At 41.3% G+C, this 19,935-nt stretch overlaps 1 protein-coding gene across 1 annotated transcript; it reads right to left on the reverse strand.

The window, feature by feature from the left end:
- Window positions 1-1,370: 1,370 nt before the first annotated feature.
- Window positions 1,371-18,383, reverse strand: LOC146567671 (uncharacterized). The gene is made up of 2 exons (XM_085287612.1): window positions 18,253-18,383; window positions 1,371-4,558 (listed from the first exon to the last, which is right to left on the reverse strand). The coding sequence occupies exon 2, from the start codon at window positions 4,551-4,553 to the stop codon at window positions 2,880-2,882; it is 1,674 nt and encodes a 557-aa protein (XP_085143738.1). The 5' UTR covers window positions 4,554-4,558; window positions 18,253-18,383; the 3' UTR covers window positions 1,371-2,879.
- Window positions 18,384-19,935: the final 1,552 nt, after the last annotated feature.

Here is a 19,935-nt window from a genome sequence, read left to right on the forward strand (position 1 = left end):
TAATGAACTAATCATTTTATTCAGGTGTGTTGATCCAGGGTGAGATCTACAACCTGTAGGACACTGGCCCTCGAGGCCTGGAGTTGCCCACCCCTGACCTAAACCCTTCTTGTAACGGATATTAATGTTAAAGTAAAGACCAGCTCATGAGGCGTTGGTTGCTGTTCTGCATCGGGGGGGGGTTATGGTCGGAAAATACAATGGTTGGTAGAGGATTGGACCCAAGGTACACTTCGAAATGCTGCAAGGCTAAAGCCTAATTTTCAATCGTGCTGTAATGTAGCTGGTGTTTTATACATTTTTTGAAAAGAAACAGATGGGATGGTCAACGTCATCTTCATCCTAATTGACCAAAATTAGCATTATCACACTAAAGAAAATCCCTTTGACAATTTGGCAGTACAAGTTATTGACGGACTTCTATCTGTCAATAACTTGTACTGCCTGAGATATTCATTAGAAACTTTTACTCAAGCTAACTTCCCTTTGTTTCTACTGCTCTCCATAACTGATAATCTTTGGCAAATTCTCAAATAGTTCCATACAGAAATGTAATCAGTTTTTGCCAAAGGATACAAAATTCAATCTTAATTAAGCATTCATGTGTATGAGCAGTGCATGTAGAGTGATCAAATTAATATGTTGCATACCAGCATTCACTGATACATGTAACACTGTCTACTGGACACTTAGTTACAATTAGTATTGCTTTCCCTCAAATCCCTCGTCAGCCAGAAGTGACTGGTCACAAAACACGAGCTACAGCTGATTCCCAAAGGGAGGACATGAAAATTCCTAGACACTCTGGGCTGGCTGTGTCTGCAGGTCTCGCCGCAAGAAACTGATAAGAGATTCGTCCTTTGGCAGCAATTACGGCTGATGAAAATTGCTTAAATATTACTACAAATAGCAGTGGAATTTTCTCGAAAGCTCAACATTATTCCCAACATACTGGATGTCAGTGTGGGCCTTGGGAGATGCAGGTCATTCAGATTGGCACCTTGGTGGCTGAATAAGCATTTGTCATTGTGGTATACCATATGGTGAGGCATGTACCAAACTCACCATCAGTGCGAGCAGGTGTTTCAGTTTGACCAGAAGGTAATCTGTTCTGACATTCTGCTTCTCTCTGTGATCAGATGATGGGAATAATGTTTAGTTTTTAAGATTACATGGATGTTTGCACAGAACAGATAACACCATTCATATAGTCAACATATTTTACATAATATTAACATGACAATATTAACATCCACTTTGTTCTGCGTGCATAGATTTTAACCCATGTTGCACCAGTGGCCTTTTAATTATGAGTTTTATTTAGACTTTTAGTAAATAGCCATGCAATTCATGAAACAAGAATCAGGAGGTTCTGGTAGAATTCTGTTGCTTTTTAATTGGACGGTTTGACTAAACTTAGAAAACATACAAAATTAATAACAGTTCAAAGGAAATCTTTCTACATGCTGGCTGCCAGCTTCAGACAGGCGTGTGAAATGCATATACTATTATTATATATTGTACATATATTTATTAGTTTCAGATGTAGCCATTCTTGTATTTTGTTTGTTTACATTATTGTATTTTGCACAACTCTGTTGCTTGTGAAGCTCGCACACAAGAATTTCACTCACATGTGCTGTACCAATGTACCTGCACATGTGATGTGTCAATAAAAGTGATTTGACTTGATTTTCCATGTCTTTTGTGAACATTTCAAACTGTGTAGCTCTAACAGGCGGTTGGCTAACACATACAGCACCACCTCATTACAACGATGAGAGGTTCCAGTGGAAAAAATACATACTGCAATAACAATAAAGCAACAGCACTTTTTCCAGTTGTTACACTTATATCTTTCATTACAAGCAATTCATGTTAGAATACTTACGGAATTAAGCACTGCTACTTTTAACATGGACATCATACTAAAAAGTGTTGCTTAGGTAACAAACAGGCAATTCACAGGATAAGTGTTCATATGGAGAGCCTTCAGTTTTCAGGCCCCTCTTCTGTGAAACCAGTTTCCAGTTTGAATTCAGGAGACAGACGCTATTTCTACTTTCAAGATTAGGCTTAAAACTTTCCTTTTTGCTAAAGCGTATAGTTAGGGCTGGACCAAGTGACCCTGAATCCTCCCTTAGTTATGCTGCAATAGGTGTAGGCTGCCGGGGATTCCTTTCCGGGAGTTTTTCCTTTCCAGTCACCTTTCTCGCTCACTCTGTGTTAATAGACCTCTCTGCATGGAATCAAATCTGTTATTAATCTCTGTCTCTCTTCCACAGCATGTCTTTATCCTGTTTTTCTTCTTTGCCCCAACCAGATGGCCCCGCCCCTCCCTGAGCCTGGTTCTGCTGGAGGTTTCTTCCTGTGAAAAGGGAGTTTTTCCTTCCCCCTTCGCCAAAGTGCTTGTTCATAGGGGGTCATATGATTGTTGGGTTTTTTTCTGTATCTACTGTACAATATAAAGCGCCTTGAGGCAACTTTTGTTGTGATTTGGCGCTATATAAATAAAATTGAATTGAATTGAATATGCAACACTTATGAGGTCATAACTGATCTAATGGACTTCCACACAGTAACACTGAACAGGAGATTAAAGCTGAATTCTGTAAAGCCTGATTAAGATTGACCCAGCAGAAGAGCATTGGTTCAGATCCCTCGTGTTTCTAGCTGTGTTCAAATGAACTTTGTCAGGATAATGTCCCATTAGTCTGCCACTTTTGTCACAGCAGGACACTTTGTAGGTTTGCTGATGCCTCAATAGGTTTGTGTTACGGATGAAAGACTTCACACTGCTCATATTTCAGTGGATTAACTTTAGTGTGGATGAGCTGATGATTTTTTAGATGATGAAACCTAGCACAAGACTTTCCACACTAAGCACAGTTGAAAGGTTTAACTCCAGTATGAATGAGCTGATGTCGTTTTAAGTTGCAACTCTGAGTAAAAGATTTTCCACATTGATTACAGATAAATGATTTAACTCCACTGTGGATGAGTTGATGTCTTTTTAAGTGACCAATAAAAGTAAAAGACTTTCCACACTGATCACAAACAAATGCTTTAACGCCACTGTGGATGAGCTCATGTTGTTTTAAGTCTCTTTTCTGATTAAAAGACTTTCCACACTGATCACAGTTGAATGCCTTGACACCAGTATGAATGACCCGATGTGCTTTTAAGTAACAAAGCCGTGCAAACGACTTTCCACAGTGATCACAGCTGAAATGTTTAGCTCCTGGGTGGATGACCTCATGGACTTTTAAGCTGTAACTGTGAGCAAAAGCCTTTCCACACTGACCACAAACAAATGGTTTAACTCCACTGTGGATAACCTGATGCGTTTTTAAGTGACCAATCAGAGTAAATGACTTTCCACACTGATCACAACTGAAAGGTTTAACTCCACTGTGGGTGAGCAGATGGACTTTTAAGCTGTAACTGTGAGCAAAAGCTTTTCCACACTGACCACAAACAAATGCTTTAACTCCACTATGGATAACCTGATGCGATTTTAAGTGACCAATCTGAGTAAAAGACTTTCCACACTGATCACAGCTGAATGCTTTGACCCCAGCATGGATGAGCTGATGTGTTTTTATGTGGCCAATCTGAGTAAAACCCTTTCCACACTGACCACAAACAAATGATTTAACTCCAGCATGGATGACTTGATGTCTTTTTAAGTGACCAATCTGAGTAAAAGCTTTTCCACACTGACCACAAACAAATGATTTAACACCAGCATGCGTGACTTCATGTCTTTTTAAGTTACCAATCTGAGTAAAAGCTTTTCCACACTGACTACAAACAAATGATTTAACACCAGCATGCGTGACTTCATGTCTTTTTAAGTACCTTTTCTGAGTAAAGGACTTTCCACACTGATTGCAGCTGAATTCTTTAACTCCACTGTGGATGAGCTGATGTGTTTTTAAGTCGCTTTTCTGAGTAAAAGACTTTCCACATTGATCACAGCTGAATGCCTTGGCACCAGTATGAATGACCTGATGTGCTTTTAAGTGATCAAGGCGATTAAAAGACTTTCCACACTGATCACAGCTGAATGCTTTGACTCCAGCATGGATGAGCTGATGTACTTTTAAGTTGCTACTCAGAGTAAAAGACTTTCCACACTGATCACAGCGGAACGCCTTGACACCAGTATGAATGAGCTGATGTCTTTTTAAGTTGCTACTCAGAGTAAAAGACTTTCCACATTGATCACAGCTGAATGCCTTAATACCAGTATGAATGAGCTGATGAGTTTTTAAGGGACCAAGTCGATTAAAAGACTTTCCACACTGATCACAGCTGAATGCTTTGACTCCAGTATGGATGAGCTGATGTACTTTTAAGCTGCTACTCCGAGTGAAAGACTTTCCACATTGATCACAGGTAAAGCTTCTGTTCCCACTATCGATGCACTGGCGTCTTCTGGGCTGCTTCATAGTGGTCAAAGGGACAACAACTGGATCTGTGCTTGCCGGCGTTGGCTGTTTTTTGCTGATGTCCTCAATGTGTTGAGGTTTTGGCCTGCTTTCCCACATCTCTCCTATAATGACAAAGAAATAAAACAGAAAACCAAATGCAGTTATGGTAAGAAGTAACCCATAAACTGTACAGATGTACACATGGCATTCTTAGAACCTTATTCAGATCAAAAGCATCCTCATAAATAAAATATCAATTTCAGAATTTTTAAAAAATATTTGTACTCCGCATTGCTTCTTAATACTTCTCCTTTAATGGTTTTTGTCTATTTCTACTACTATTTACACTGTAGATATATAGTGAAGATTAAAGACTCAAAGGGTTTATTGTCATATGTACAAGAAGAAAAAGCATTTCTCTGTGCAATGAAATTCTTTCTTTGCTGCCACACACACATGCCGGTTAAGTTAAGGGTTGAAAGAAAGTATGTATATATACACAAATGACACCACATAAAATATAAATAATACAAATAAATAAGTGAAGATAAAATTTAAATCTGAGATAGAAAATAAACCCCCACGTATAAGCTTAAAAACACTACAAAAGACCAAGGATAAAGGAGGATTAGAACTACCTAACTTTCAGCACTACTTCTTAGCCAACAGGCTTCAGTTTACCTCAGGATGGCTAAAACATACCCTCTTAGATGAACCTTTGCTAGATGTAGAACAAGCACTTTGCAATAATCTAGAGCTTATCAGCTCAAACATCCAACGACATGAATGCTTCAAAAGCGTCAACATCGGCTCTTCTCTGACAGCATAGTGGGAGTTTCTAAAATTGACGGCGTCTTCATTAATCCCATGCAAACGTACACCTATCTGGAACAACCCTGACATATTACAAAACAATAATATGAAACTTTTCAGCTTGGAGTGGTAAAGGAATCAAATATTTAGAACATATACTAGAAGGAACAGAATTTATTTCATTTGACAGACTAGTTACACAATATGGGATCAACAAGAAAAGATTTTTAGAATATCAACAAATTAAATCCATAGTAAAAAAGAAATTTAAACCGGGTCAAGTTGAACTACAAACACCACCAAGTGTGGTTCAATTTCTTACTCTTAAAACCCCCAAATTACTATCCAAAATATACAGAATGCTTTCTAAAATAGATGAATCAATATCACTTCCTATTGCAAAATGGGAAGCGGATTTATCAGTTAACTTAGACCAAAACTTCTGGTCTCAGATTTGCTTAAAAACCTTTCATCTAATTAGAAATCCCAGTCTTCAATTAATTCAATACAAAATATTACATAGAGTGCACTATACAGGTCATCGGATGTTCAAGATGGGCTTTACGTCTACCAACAACTGCTCACACTGTCAAACCAAAACACCGGACATTTATATCCACGCTCTTTGGTTCTGTCCACCAGTTCAGAAGTTTTGGTGCGAGATATGTGAAGACTTATCAAAGTGTCTGAAATGTAACATTCCAACTTCCCCCTTAGTGTGTTTGTTGGGCAGCTTAGATAATGTCACTTCAGATAAGAATATAGCCCATATGGTTTTCACTGCCCTATGCATAGCCAAGAAAACAGTCCTCATGAACTGGAAAAATAAAAATAATCTTAATTCTAACCAATATAGAAATTATCTATTAAAAATGGTAAATGGCCCGCATTTGTATAGCGCTTTAGTCAGTCCCTAAGGACCCCAAAGCGCTTTACACTACATTCAGTCATTCACCCATTCACACACTGGCAATGGCAAGCTACAGTGGGGCAAAAAAGTATTTAGTCAGCCACCGATTGTGCAAGTTCCCCCACTTAAAATGATGACAGAGGTCAGTAATTTGCACCAGAGGTACACTTCAACTGTGAGAGACAGAATGTGAAAAAAAAAAATCCATGAATTCACATGGTAGGATTTGTAAAGAATTTATTCGTAAATTAGGGTGGAAAATAAGTATTTGGTCACCTCAAACAAGGAAAATCTCTGGCTCTCACAGACCTGTAACGTCCTCTGTAAGAAGCTTTTCTGTCCCCCACTCGTTACCTGTATGAATGGCACCTGTTTGAACTCATCATCTGTATAAAAGACACCTGTCCACAGCCTCAAACAGTCAGACTCCAAACTCCGCCATGGCCAAGACCAAAAAGCTGTCGAAGGACACCAGGAAAAGTATTGTAGACTTGCACCAGACTTGGAAGAGTGAATCTACAATAGGCAAGCAGCTTGGTGTGAAAAAAATCAACTGTGGAAGCAATCATCAGAAAATGGAAGACATACAAGACCACTGATAATCTCCCTCGATCTGGGGCTCCACGCAAGATCTCATCCCGTGGGGTCAAAATGATCATGAGAACGGTGAGCAAAGATCCCAGAACCACACGGGGGGACCTGGTGAATGACCTGCAGAGAGCTGGGACCAAAGTAACAAAGATCACCATCAGTAACACACTACAACGGCAGGGAATCAAATCCCGCAGTGCCAGACGTGTTCCGCTGCTGAAGCCAGTGCATGTCCAGGCCCGTCTGAAGTTTGCCAGAGAGCACATGGATGATACAGCAGAGGATTGGGAGAATGTCATGTGGTCAGATGAAACCAAAGTAGAACTTTTTGGTATAAACTCAACTCGTCGTGTTTGGAGGAAGAAGAATACTGAGTTGCATCCCAAGAACACCATACCTACTGTGAAGCATGGGGGTGGAAACATCATGCTATGGGGCTGTTTTTCTGCCAAGGGGACAGGACGACTGATCCGTGTTAAGGACAGAATGAATGGGGCCATGTATGGTGAGATTTTGAGCCAAAACCTCCTTCCATCAATGAGAACCTTGAAGATGAAACGAGGCTGGGTCTTCCAACATGACAATGATCCAAAACACACCGCCCGGGCAACAAAGGAGTGGCTCCGTAAGAAGCATTTGAAAGTCCTGGAGTGGCCTAGCCAGTCTCCAGACCTCAACCCCATAGAAAATCTGTGGCGGGAGTTGAAAGTCCGTGTTGCTCGGCGACAGCCCCAAAACATCACTGCTCTCGAGAAGATCTGCATGGAGGAATGGGCCAAAATACCAGCTACTGTGTGTGCAAACCTGGTAAAGACCTATAGTAAACGTTTGACCTCTGTTATTGCCAACAAAGGTTATGTTACAAAGTATTGAGTTGTATTTTTGTTATTGACCAAATACTTATTTTCCACCCTGATTTACGAATAAATTCTTTACAAATCCTACCATGTGGATTCATGGATTTTTTTTTTTTCCACATTCTGTCTCTCACAGTTGAAGCGTACCTCTGGTGCAAATTACTGACCTCTGTCATCATTTTAGGTGGGGGAACTTGCACAATCGGTGGCTGACTACAACTACACATGTTTCTTACAACTACACATGTTTCTTTTCCAAATATTTATTTATAAGTGACTTATGTATGTATGTATGTATATATATGTATATATTGTACTATTCTTAGTTAGCGTATTGTCTGTCTTGTCTTAATGTTGGTTTAAAATGGAGCACTGTAACAAAAAATAATTTCCCCCAGGGATCAATAAAGTATTCTGATTCTGATTCTGACTAAATATTTTTTTGCCCCACTGTACATTGTAGGCACAGCTGCCCTGGGGCGCACTGACAGAGGCGAGGCTGCCGGACACTGGCGCCACCGGGCCCTCTGACCACCACCAGTAGGCAAACAAGGTTAGTATGCAGCCAGGAGGCAGCCTGGGATCGAACCACCGACCTTCTGATTAGTGGCTGACCTGCTCTGCCACCTGAGCTACAGCCATCGAGATTACATTAGTCTCGATACAGCCTCTGCCACCACATCAGATCAATTGCTCTGGGCTCCTTTGATTAGCTCCATCACCTAGTGGGGGTGGGGGGGGTCATAGTTTTGTCCCACCTTCGCTGTTGTGATTGGTGTGGGGGTAGGGACACGCTTAGGGCGTCGGGGGATTCCCCAGGAGCATCTTCCTTGGGGGGGCTCAACCCGGGATAGCAGTCATGGCCTATTAGGGGCTCTGTTGGCTCTTAGGTGACTGTTTCCTCGTGGCTGCGTGCAGCGGGGCTAGGGGAGGGTCGACACTGCTGTTCTGGGCCCCGGTCCGGATGGGCCTTCTCACACCCCCGTTCTCTGCGACCTGCTGGAGCGGGGGGGCTAGGAGGAGGAGTTGGCCGTCCGACTGGGGTCTGGAGTGTGGGGCCTCCCTGCTGCTGCGGAGTCGGGGTGGTCTGCTTCTCCCCACCGCAGGGAAAAGGGTAACACCACCTGGGTCTGGGTGCAGTTTCCCCCTCCAGGGGCAAGGGTACCTAGACCCGGTTCTTAGAGTACGCTTGGGGAGTGTGATTGTGTGTACAGCGTCTCTTTATGTCTGTCTCCACGTTGGTTGAGTGTGGAGTAAGTGCATATGAGAGCATGAGGGTGGGAATGGATGTTTGCATCTGTGTGTGCCTGTATGTCTTGTCTATATGTCAGGTTGGGTATCAGACGCCACCTCTCTGGGGACATCTCAGGCCCTCAAAGGTAAGGAGGCCTATCTCCCCGCACCACTTCCCCTGCCAGTGGCAGATGCCCTCAGACATCGGTGCATTGGTGGTTCTTTGTGTCCGGGGATGGGCGCCCAGGTACACACCGACTCACTCCTTGGTGGCTGCTTATCGGGGCCTGGGGCTCGCTTGGGCCACTTCGGGGGTGGGGTGCCCTCAGCCTCTCAGCCTGGGACTCGGTTACTCTGTCTTATCAGTGCTGAGGGTGAGGTTGTTGTCCTCATACCATGACACCAGACAGGCCACCTCTCTCCTACAAGCCGTCATTCCACATATTGATTATAACGTGGAATGACGTTGAGATGTTCAATGATTTGGTGCAAATTATGGGAAAAGTAGGAGTTAAATGAGTTTAGAATAAACCTGCAATGATACTTGTCTCTGTGATGCTGAATACTTTATTACACTTATGAGTTGTAGTTGGTTGCAAATGTGAAGTTGTTTTAACCTAAAGACTTTGTCTTCTAGGATACAGGCTCTGGGTGGAGCTGGGAGTTAAACAAGCTAAACATTTAATTACTGACTAATGTTTTTACACAGGGTTACAGGTTGGAGTGAAGCTGCTCCAAGTGGGAAACCCTGGAGATTGTTGCACAGTCTCCCTAAAACATTCTTTTACATGTCTCATTGGGGAGTTGACACATGGCGAGAGCCGTGTGGCACAAGAGGAGTGTCATTTTTTTTAATTTGCATATGTCGTGAGGTGCCATGACGAGAAGGAGTGACTGAGGGGATCGTCCACAACGTGGAAGCTGAGGCCAGGAGAGAGGCTTCAGGAGGATCAGAGATCACCTTCAGCACAGCAGACATCGCGCAGAGAGCTGTGCTACTGGGCTTCTAGGAGATCATCAAGAGGAGTCTTTGCACAGCAGACAACTATAAGGAGTGGAAGAGTTTTGACGTTGAAGTTGAGGAAGACAACTAAGGTGTACGACGTGCTCTGCCTTAAATCGTCCGGGGCATTGGAACATGAGAACCTGAGGGATGAAGGGAGGGTGCCAAGCTCCAAAAGTGACAGCGCAGAGGAGGTCCAGCGATGGACTTGTGGTTCTGTGAAAAGCACAAATACCAGGTGACTGTGAAATAACTAACAGCACTTTTTCCACAAGTGAAGCCAGTGACTTACTATCCTAAAAGATTAGACCTAGTTGCTTGTGCTTTACCTCCATGCGTGAGATCAGTATATGCAGCGGCTCAAACTGTACAATGTTCCGGAAAATAGTTTTATTTCACCCTTTGACACTGTTAGTTCCACACGAGGTGGATGTTTTACTACTGCATGCTAAAATGACCTTTCTGTAAGCTACAAGACACTTGTCTCTAATGTCACTATTACTCTCACAACCACACAATCATAAAATGGGGCACAATTCTGAATCCGTCAACCCTTTTGCCAATGAAAGAAGAGGGCACTGCTCATGAGTGTAGAGAGCACGTGGAGGAGGAGTGTAAGCCCAGGGATGACGTAATAGATGTGCCACTCGTTGAGGGAAAGGTTTGGTTTGTTGATGGTTTGAGCTTTACAACAGCAGAAGGACAGGCTAAAACAGGTTTTACTGTAGTAGATAGTGAGAAAGTTATCTGTGCAGGACAACTAGCATGTTTCATATCTGCTTAAGCAGCAGAGATAGTAGCTTTAACGGAAGCGTGTAAAGCTGCAGAGAGACAATATACACTGATGGCCAATATGCATTTGCTACATTACATTTCTTTGAAGTGCAGTGGGTGAGACGAGATGTGACAGCCTCTACAGGGAAGCCTGTAGAACACGCCAAACTCCTGCAAAATCTGCTGGAAGCAATAATATTGCCCAGTAGAATTGCCATTTGTAAATGTGTACACACATGTGAGGGAAAGATCCAGTTGCATTAGGGAATGCTTTTGCAGATAAGATCACAAGAGAGGCAGCTTTCGGAGCACATGGTGTTCACATTTTAGCGGTGCAACACCAACAGATGTTGCCTATTATACGAGATGTACTGGCAGACATGCAGGCCCACTCACCTACTGCAGAAAAACAGTTTGGCTCACAAAAGCAGCGAGCTTGCAGGATGGTGTTTATTGTCTATGTAATAACCCAATACTGCCTCAGAATTTGTATGACCGCTGCGATTTTGAACCATGGGCCGTGCCATGTCTCGACAGGAGGGATGATGGCAGCAGTAGAGCAACATTTTCATAATCTAGGATTTAATACTTTAAAAAAAAAAAATAAAAAAAATTAGGGCTGAACGATATATCGCATTTGCGACAATATCGCGACATGATCAAGTGCAATTTTCTAACCGCAAAGGCTGCGATTATACTGCGATTATATTATACAATTCATGGGCTGCATCCTCCTGAGGCCGCATTTGTAGACCGATTACGTCACAGCGACGTGCCGAAGGCTGTCCAAATTACTACCATATCCCAGAATTCATAGCGCGGCCCAGCCAAACTCCAGTTTCCAGCAATGGCGGCTGCTACTAAGTTTTAAAATTACTCATACTAATCTTTCTGGGTCACAAAATAAACTTTTAACATATTTTCAGGCGAGAAAGTAGTTGTGTAAACATCAAATATCTGCTCGGTTTATCAAGATATCCCATATTTGCAAAAGTGCTTCGACGTTTTCAGAGGCGTCTGCTACCCACCAGCTCGACAGCTAGCCGGGAGCTCGAGGGTTACTGATGCGGCCGAGAACGGCACAACTCCCGGCACATCATTTTCAGATCACCGCGGAGTTTCGCTGCTCGGGTTAAACGTGATATATAAGTCACTTAGACAACCTAAAAATGTTATTGTTGGGCTTTTTTCAGTGTTTTGTTTGTTCGTGAGTAAATCGGTTTGGCTGAGATTAAAGTTATTAGATTAGATAAAATAAAACTTTATTAATCCCCCGGGTGGGTTCCTCCTTGGTTTTCACACAGCTGACTAAACGTCAAACAGAAAACTTATTAAACAGAAGTATGAGACAGTCGAGAATTTACACCAGTGTCTGGTTATATTTTAGATAGCAAGAAGCAGACGGCCGAGTTTATTAAACTCCACCGAGACAGCGGTGACGCTAATCAGAACTAGCCTTCTGATTAGCTAATCAGAAGGCTAGTTCTGATTAGCTAATCAGAAGGCTAGTTCTGATTAGCTAATCAGAACTAGACCGTCCAATTTCACGCCTTTAAACTTTAAAGGCGTGTTTGTTTGTGTGTTTATACAATTGCTATTATGTTTGCACTTTATGTGTAATGTTACTGACTGCAGAGATCAGTAAGATGTGTGTATTTTTTATTTATTAGTTTTATTTATTTAATATTATTTTTTAATTGAATGACTGTCTAGTAGTTCACAGATGTCGAAAAACAGTGTGGTAAAGCCACTGATTTTGTTTATGTATATTTCTGCAATCTGCACATTGTACTGACTTTCATTTTAATGTTTACACCAGGGTTCCTTGTCAGCACTTTATGCTCAGATGTTTGTAAGCTAAAAATAAACTATTGTGTATGTTCAAATATACTGTTGTGATTGAAGAAGTAAAATAAAAATGTCAGTCATCAATTCATGCATCACCTCATGTCATCATAACAGAGGTCTGTCTTCCAGGAAAGAACAGTTTAAAATTAATGTAATATAGTATTGGCCAAACTATATGATGTATTGCTTGTCTTTGTTTAATAATACAGAAGACAAAGACCTTAAAAAATAATCGCATATCGCATCGCAATCGCAATATTGGGGCAAAAAAAATCGCAATTAGATTATTTTCCATAATCGTTCAGCCCTAAAAAAAAAAAAATTGCAGGTCATGTATGATATGTTGCAAGAACAATTCTCGGGGTAATTTGAGACCTAAGAGAGGGAAATTCCCCAGACCCAGTCACCCATTTCAAGTTATTCACATGGACTTTATAGAGCTGTCTAACTGTAATAACTATAAGTACTGTTTTGTGATAGTGTGCCCTTTTTCAAAGTGGGTAGAAATCGTCCCAACTAGGGAAGCAGATGCCATTTCGGTTGCCAAAGCCATATGTAAGAATATCATCCGGGACACGGGATTCCGGAGACCATTTATAGTAATAATGGTCCACACTTTGTAAATGAAGTGATTGGATTAATGGCACAGCATCTAGGGATAACACTAAAACATCATTGTTCATATCACCCACAAAGTGCAGGGTTGGTAGAGAGAACTAATGGCACAGTAAAGCTAAGACTTAGGAAAACAATGGAAGAGAAAGGCAGGACATGGTTAGACTGTATAGAATTAGTTAAGATGTACATGAGGATTACTCCAACAGAGAACGGTCTGACGCTTTGGGATTATATATGGTAGACCATTTAGAGGTTTAGTCTTCTGTAGTGATGATAGAAAAGCAGAAGAGAGAACACATTAGCAGATTGGATGCTTAAAATGTTTAAAAGTAAAGAAGTCATGAGAACAAATCATCTGCCAGATGATTCTGTTTCTCTGCAGGAGCAGAGTCTGAAGTCTGGAGATTAGATGCTCATTAAGGCCATGGAGAGGAAGTGCTGGCCCAGTCCACGGCGGGAAGGTCCCTATCAGGTGCTGCTGACGACGCCCACAGCAGTGAAGATTGCTGAGATAAACACTTGGATACATCAAGTGCACTGCAAGAAGGTAACACACTTCCTGGCCGACTCTGGGTAATGGTGAAAAGGCCAGCGGTACAAAGGGGGGAGTATATCTCTAGGACCTCTCGTCTCAATCCTGGTGAAGAAACCAATGGATCCAGAACCCAACTTAGAATGGCTAAGGAATGTGCTGTGCACCTTCTTGAGCCTGTTAGCCCTGAGTGGGTTGACAGGAGCGCACTGGGACAGAGCAAACCACACCCAGTACCCGCATGGGTTTTCAACCAACTGCTGGTGGCAGTTGAACACAACCGCTCACATAAACAACGAGACCAATGGTTATGCTTGTGATGCCACTGTCTACACATTCTTCTGGACTGTGGCCATATAGCCACAGAGAGCGAGACAGTTTGTTTGCTTGCCTTAGCAACACATCCAGGAGTAAACGTACTTGGAACACTGCCAAATTTTCAACTCCTCTGAACCTGAATGGATGGTTGATTCACCAGTAGCCGGGAAGGTGAACTGCTCTGGTAAGACAGACCTGCTGGCCTGACTCCAAGTATCTGACTCACTGCAGGACATTGAACAGCTAAACAAACTGGAAGCAGGCCAGTTACCCATGTGTATGAAGGGCAATGGATTAGTCCAAGTTGGAGATTTACCATGGAATTTGTGCAACATCACCCATTCTTTTTGTCCTCTGCAAGAAGGGGTGTAAACAGAAAAGAGTTTTGTCTACATTTACATCATGAACACTTCTCTAAGCTGGTTGAGGTTTTGAGCCAAGAAGATCAAAACAGCTTGATCTAATTTCCTTCTAAAAATCTTTTTCTGCAGAGACAACAGGAAAGGAGAAGTGTTGTAAATGCAGATAATTCACCAGTTGACTCTAACCCCCACAGGATGCCTACAGTGAGAAGATTTGGGGGGTTGATAGGAGTCATAAAAAGGAGTGTTGACCAGGCTGCAGCTTTGAAGTTAGCTGAAAGCAACATGGACCAAACAATAAAATCAACTGATGTGTGTGAATGCCTATGTCTGTATACAGTTGGATTGTAGTGACATATGATTTTTGAGAATGTTGATTCTTCTTGTTTGATTGTTGACATCCAGTTGTTTACTTGCAAGTTGTAGTTTACTGTGTATGAGATCAATGAGAAGCAGGTTAACTGCTTAAAAGAATTAAGTGTGATGTTTTGCTGCAATAGGAGGTGAATGACATGACAGAAGCCTGTGTATAAATGACGCCTGCGCTGAAAATGTCAAGCAACTGGTGCATGGCTGAGAATATACTACACAGGAATAATTTGGAGCATACAAATAACAAAACAGGAGGGAAATGTTAAAGTGAATTGTTAAATGTTGTCATTTTTATATTTACCATCTCTACATTGTTTCAACTCTGTGATGAAAGGAATAGAGATGGAAAATGTGACGTCATTCAGGGGTAAAACCGCAAAGGATTCTGGGAACTTGTGGCAAGAGGTACAAGCGCACGCAGGCTTTCAATTGAAATCAGTTACACTGTGATAAAAAGAAACACAAAAAAATGGCAAGAAGCTGCTGTATTATTAACTGCAATAGCCGGTCCCATGACAGCCACGGGAAGCCGACCGGTAAAGAGATCGGTTGTTATCGGATTACGTCGTTGAAGAGAAATTGTTCGAGCCATGTTTCCGAAGTAACAAAGAGGCGACTGGATTGCAGCCATTCAAAGACCAAATATAACGTCCCAGAACACTCCAGCTCACAGGTTAGTCTGCTATAAGCATTCCCACAAAGGTCAGTCTGCTGTTGTAGTTAATGCGTCATTTTTCATAACATAATTGGTGATATAGGTTACAAGCAAGTCTGGCGCTGAACAGAAATTGTCGCGCTATGCTCCTTTGTTTATTGTGCATAAATAGTGAATTGTCCTGACACAATATTGCGTTTCGCTTCTGTTATTACCATGGTACATTGACAAAAACATATACTTTTATTCACAGGATAAAACAGTTGTTTTCTATCACTAATTGCCCAGTACGATTACAGCATACAATATTATTGTCACTGCTACATTTCTGTGATGCGTACCAGAAATTATTTCCACTACTAATTAATTACCGTTGAGCTTAGGGCTGAACGATTATGGAAAATAATCTAATTGCGATTTTTTTGCCCCAATATTGCGATTGCGATGCGATTATTTTTTAAGGTCTTTGTCTTCTGTATTATTAAACAAAGACAAGCAATACATCATATAGTATGGCCAATACTATATTACATTAATTTTAAACTGTTCTTTCCTGGAAGACAGACCTCTGTTATGATGACATGAGGTGATGCATGAATTGATGACTGACATTTTTATTTTACTTCTTCAATCACAACAGTATATTTGAACATACACAATAGTTTATTTTTGGCTTACAAACATCTGAGCATAAAGTGCTGACAAGGAACCCTGGTGTAAACATTAAAATGAAAGTCAGTACAATGTGCAGATTGCAGAAATATACATAAAAAAAAATCAGTGGCTTTACCACACTCAGTTTTTCGACATCTGTGAACTACTAGACAGTCATTCAATTAAAAAATAATATTAAATAAATAAAACTAATAAATAAAAAATACACACATCTTACTGATCTCTGCAGTCAGTAACATTACACATAAAGTGCAAACATAATAGCAATTGTATAAACACACACACAAACACGCCTTTAAAATTTAAAGGCGTGAAATTGGACGGTCTAGCCTTCTGATTAGCGTCACCGCTGTCTCGGTGGAGTTTAATAAACTCGGCCGTCTGCTTCTTGCTATCTAAAATATAACCAGACACTGGTGTAAATTCTCGACTGTCTCATACTTCTGTTTAATAAGTTTTCTGTTTGACGTTTAGTCAGCTGTGTGAAAACCAAGGAGGAACCCACCCGGGGGATTAATAAAGTTTTATTTTATCTAATCTAATAACTTTAATCTCAGCCAAACCGATTTACTCACGAACAAACAAAACACTGAAAAAAGCCCAACAATAACATTTTTAGGTTGTCTAAGTGACTTATATATTACGTTTAACCCGAGCAGCGAAACTCCGCGGTGATCTGAAAATGATGTGCCGGGAGTTGTGCCGTTCTCGGCCGCATCAGTAACCCTCGAGCTCCCGGCTAGCTGTCGAGCTGGTGGGTAGCAGACGCCTCTGAAAACGTCGAAGCACTTTTGCAAATATGGGATATCTTGATAAACCGAGCAGATATTTGATGTTTACACAACTACTTTCTCGCCTGAAAATATGTTAAAAGTTTATTTTGTGACCCAGAAAGATTAGTATGAGTAATTTTAAAACTTAGTAGCGGCCGCCATTGCTGGAAACTGGAGTTTGGCTGGGCCGCGCTATGAATTCTGGGATATGGTAGTAATTTGGACAGCCTTCGGCGCGTCGCTGTGACGTAATCGGTCTACAAATGCGGCCTCAGGAGGATGCAGCCCATGAATTTGGACATGTCCAGAGTATAATCGCAGCCTTTGCGGTTAGAAAATTGCACTTGATCATGTCGCGATATTATCGCAAATGCGATATATCGTTCAGCCCTAGTTGAGCTCAAAGGTCCCATTAATAAACTGTTAACGAATGTGTATTTATGAAGACGATTTGTGAGACTGGTAAACTTATGATATGTACGATGGTCTTTCGTTCTACACGGTGCATTTCAAGGTCCTGTACCCATCCGTCGGTAAACTGTACCTGGGCTTGTTGCAGTGACCCGAAGTTACTAAACTTCACGAGTGTATGCACTCACTCCAAGAACGTATGATTATAAATATGAGCGTGGTGAAAGTTGGGCAGCACGCTAACGTCCTTTGTCCACTCTGTGTGCTCGTACGGGTCTAACCCTTTCACTCCTTTGATTTTTTCCTCGTATCTCTTCTTTGACTTTTCATCAAGTCTGTCTTTGTACGGACCGGCATTGTTCTCCTTTGTTTTGTACATACCTTTTTGGGGGCAAAGAAAAGCCAAGAAGGTATTGGAACGGGAGAATGAACGTTTTGCGGTGCTGCAAATGCTTGCGTTTGATGTGGTACTTGGATTGTTTTGCCACGAGTTCCCAGCATGCAATGCGCGAAAGTCACGTGGTCTGTCGATCTCTATACCTATTTTTCTCTAAACAATTTGAAATTTAGGCCCTGAAATACTCTGCAAGAAACCAAGAGGGTCTCCCACTCGGCAGGCCCTATTCTCCATTTCACCGAGTTAAAACAAATATGTCGTGGGCATTTAATTAGAAGAAACAGTAATAGTGTTTCACCCAGAGTTTTGGGCTTTCACAGCAAAACCTCACAGACGTCAGTGTTGTAGTTCACTCCGACTGGAGGTCCAAATGATTTCAGTGAATCCAAACTAAGAAATAAAATCAGAACAATCACATGTGAACACCATCCACCTTCAACCCACTATGAGCCTTCATATGAGACTAAATCACATAAACTACCTCTGAAAAACCATTGGATCTATTTGTACACATGTCGTATGGAGTCGTATTCCCCTCGTGTTATCACACAGCAACTAAAGCAGCTAGCAGCATGCTAAGATAACTAGCTAAAGGCTAGCGCCAGCTTAATCACGTGTTCAGTCACATATGCTGTGATGTGATGTACCCATAAAAGTGATTTGAGATTGGTTACCTGTGCAGGAGAAAAGACCAAAGACTAGTGATGTGTCCTGTGTGTCGACGCTTCGATACCTGTGTCGGGTAATCTCGGCGAGTTTTTGTGAAACGCGTATCGAGGCTCGCTTTGATTACGTATGCAGTGACGTTCGAGGCCTCGCGGGCAGTCCGTACCATGTGACTGATTCAGGAACTGGCTCGCCGGTTCGCGCCAGATTCGAAATAAAGTGGGCAGCAAAACACAGCTGATTTCCCATCACACTGTGTTGTTGAACCGATTACGTACGTGTTACATAGTTACTTGAGCATTTATTGTTCGATGGAACCAGCAAGGAAGAGATTTTTTTTAAATCTCATCTCTTCTAATAAAGTATGCACACAGTAATAAATATCACGAATGATTAGTACCATAATATAAATAAACAACACCACATATCCTATAATCTGATTTCTGTCTTTTTTTTAAAAAGTGAAGCGCCACACACTAGTTTGTGTCATTATCCAGATGTACATAAGCATGATTACAGTTACTAGGGGTGGGTTTTGATTATCGATTAAAATCGATACTTGGATAAAGTCATATCGATTCATTAAAATCCTGAATCATTTTTTTAAAATATAAATTCATTTTGCCCGAAATGCCAGAATCTCAGGTTAAACCTCACAAAATTTCAACAACCACCAAACAGCTAAAGCAGTAAATGAGAGCAGGAACACAGATTCTGCACAAAGACATAAACACAAAGCACGGAGCCTCCGACGGATCTCTCTCCAAACAATATTGAGCGAACCAGCAGCAAAAGAAGATCCAAACTACGCTTCACATAAACATCGTCATGAATTCACTCTGACTTTTGCTGTTTTGTTTCCACCACAATAAAATCACACTTCATGCACAGCTCTCTCTCTGTGTACTTCAAGAACAGTTTCCAGTCTAAAAATCTGTTTTCTGCATTATTCGCTTATTTGTTACGCACAATTCTACCGTTGTTTACAGGCTGTCGGCCGCTACTTTTTCCTTTTACTTAATTCCGAAAAGAAAAGCTAATTTCTGCCGTTCAATACTGAAGAAATTTAAAGTTTTTAAAATTATGCAAAATTACAAAACGCTTAGTTGTGTCTCTAATCAAACCTCTGTAACTTTGCTCTGCTTCACTTCAGCTGCATCAGGTAATGTTCATGTGTTGATTAATGGTTTTCTTTTGTTTTTTATGTACTGCAGAATATATTTTTAAAATCCAGGCCAAGAAAATCGCCTTCACGTTTTTCTGTGTTTTATCCTCAATTACTTTGACACAAAGGCATCTGCTGATGCTCACACCTTTGATAAAGTCTCCAAAGTGTCAGCTTTCTTTTTATATCTATAAAAATATACAAAATGTACTGATGCATGATCTGAATTATAATATTTCTGACTGTCTGAGGCAAAATTTCCCCACACAGCCCTAACAGTTACACAATCATAGCAAAACTGTCCTGATAGTTTCCAGTTTCTCTTTTGTATCAGACATACTGAGACAATATTCGGGATAAATAACCACGAACACAATTTATTTATTCAGTTTAGAGGTTTACACATCACATCATTATAATCACAGAGCCCGTTTCACTTGAATCGTCCACTTGATGGCGCAGTAGAGCAAATGAAAAGCTTCAGTTCATCACTAGGCTTCATCTCACCATCACTACCAAAGACTGA

This window comes from Mchenga conophoros, linkage group LG9 (genome assembly GCF_057382185.1).
Source record: "Mchenga conophoros isolate Kocher_MC1m ecotype Shallow Benthic linkage group LG9, M_conophoros_male_GT1.1, whole genome shotgun sequence".
Classification (NCBI taxonomy): domain Eukaryota; kingdom Metazoa; phylum Chordata; class Actinopteri; order Cichliformes; family Cichlidae; genus Mchenga; species Mchenga conophoros.

Bases quoted from the DNA above. Each gene is read 5' to 3' on its own strand.
- LOC146567671 (XM_085287612.1), bottom strand. From the start codon at position 4,553: ATGTGGGAAAGCAGGCCAAAACCTCAACACATTGAGGACATCAGCAAA.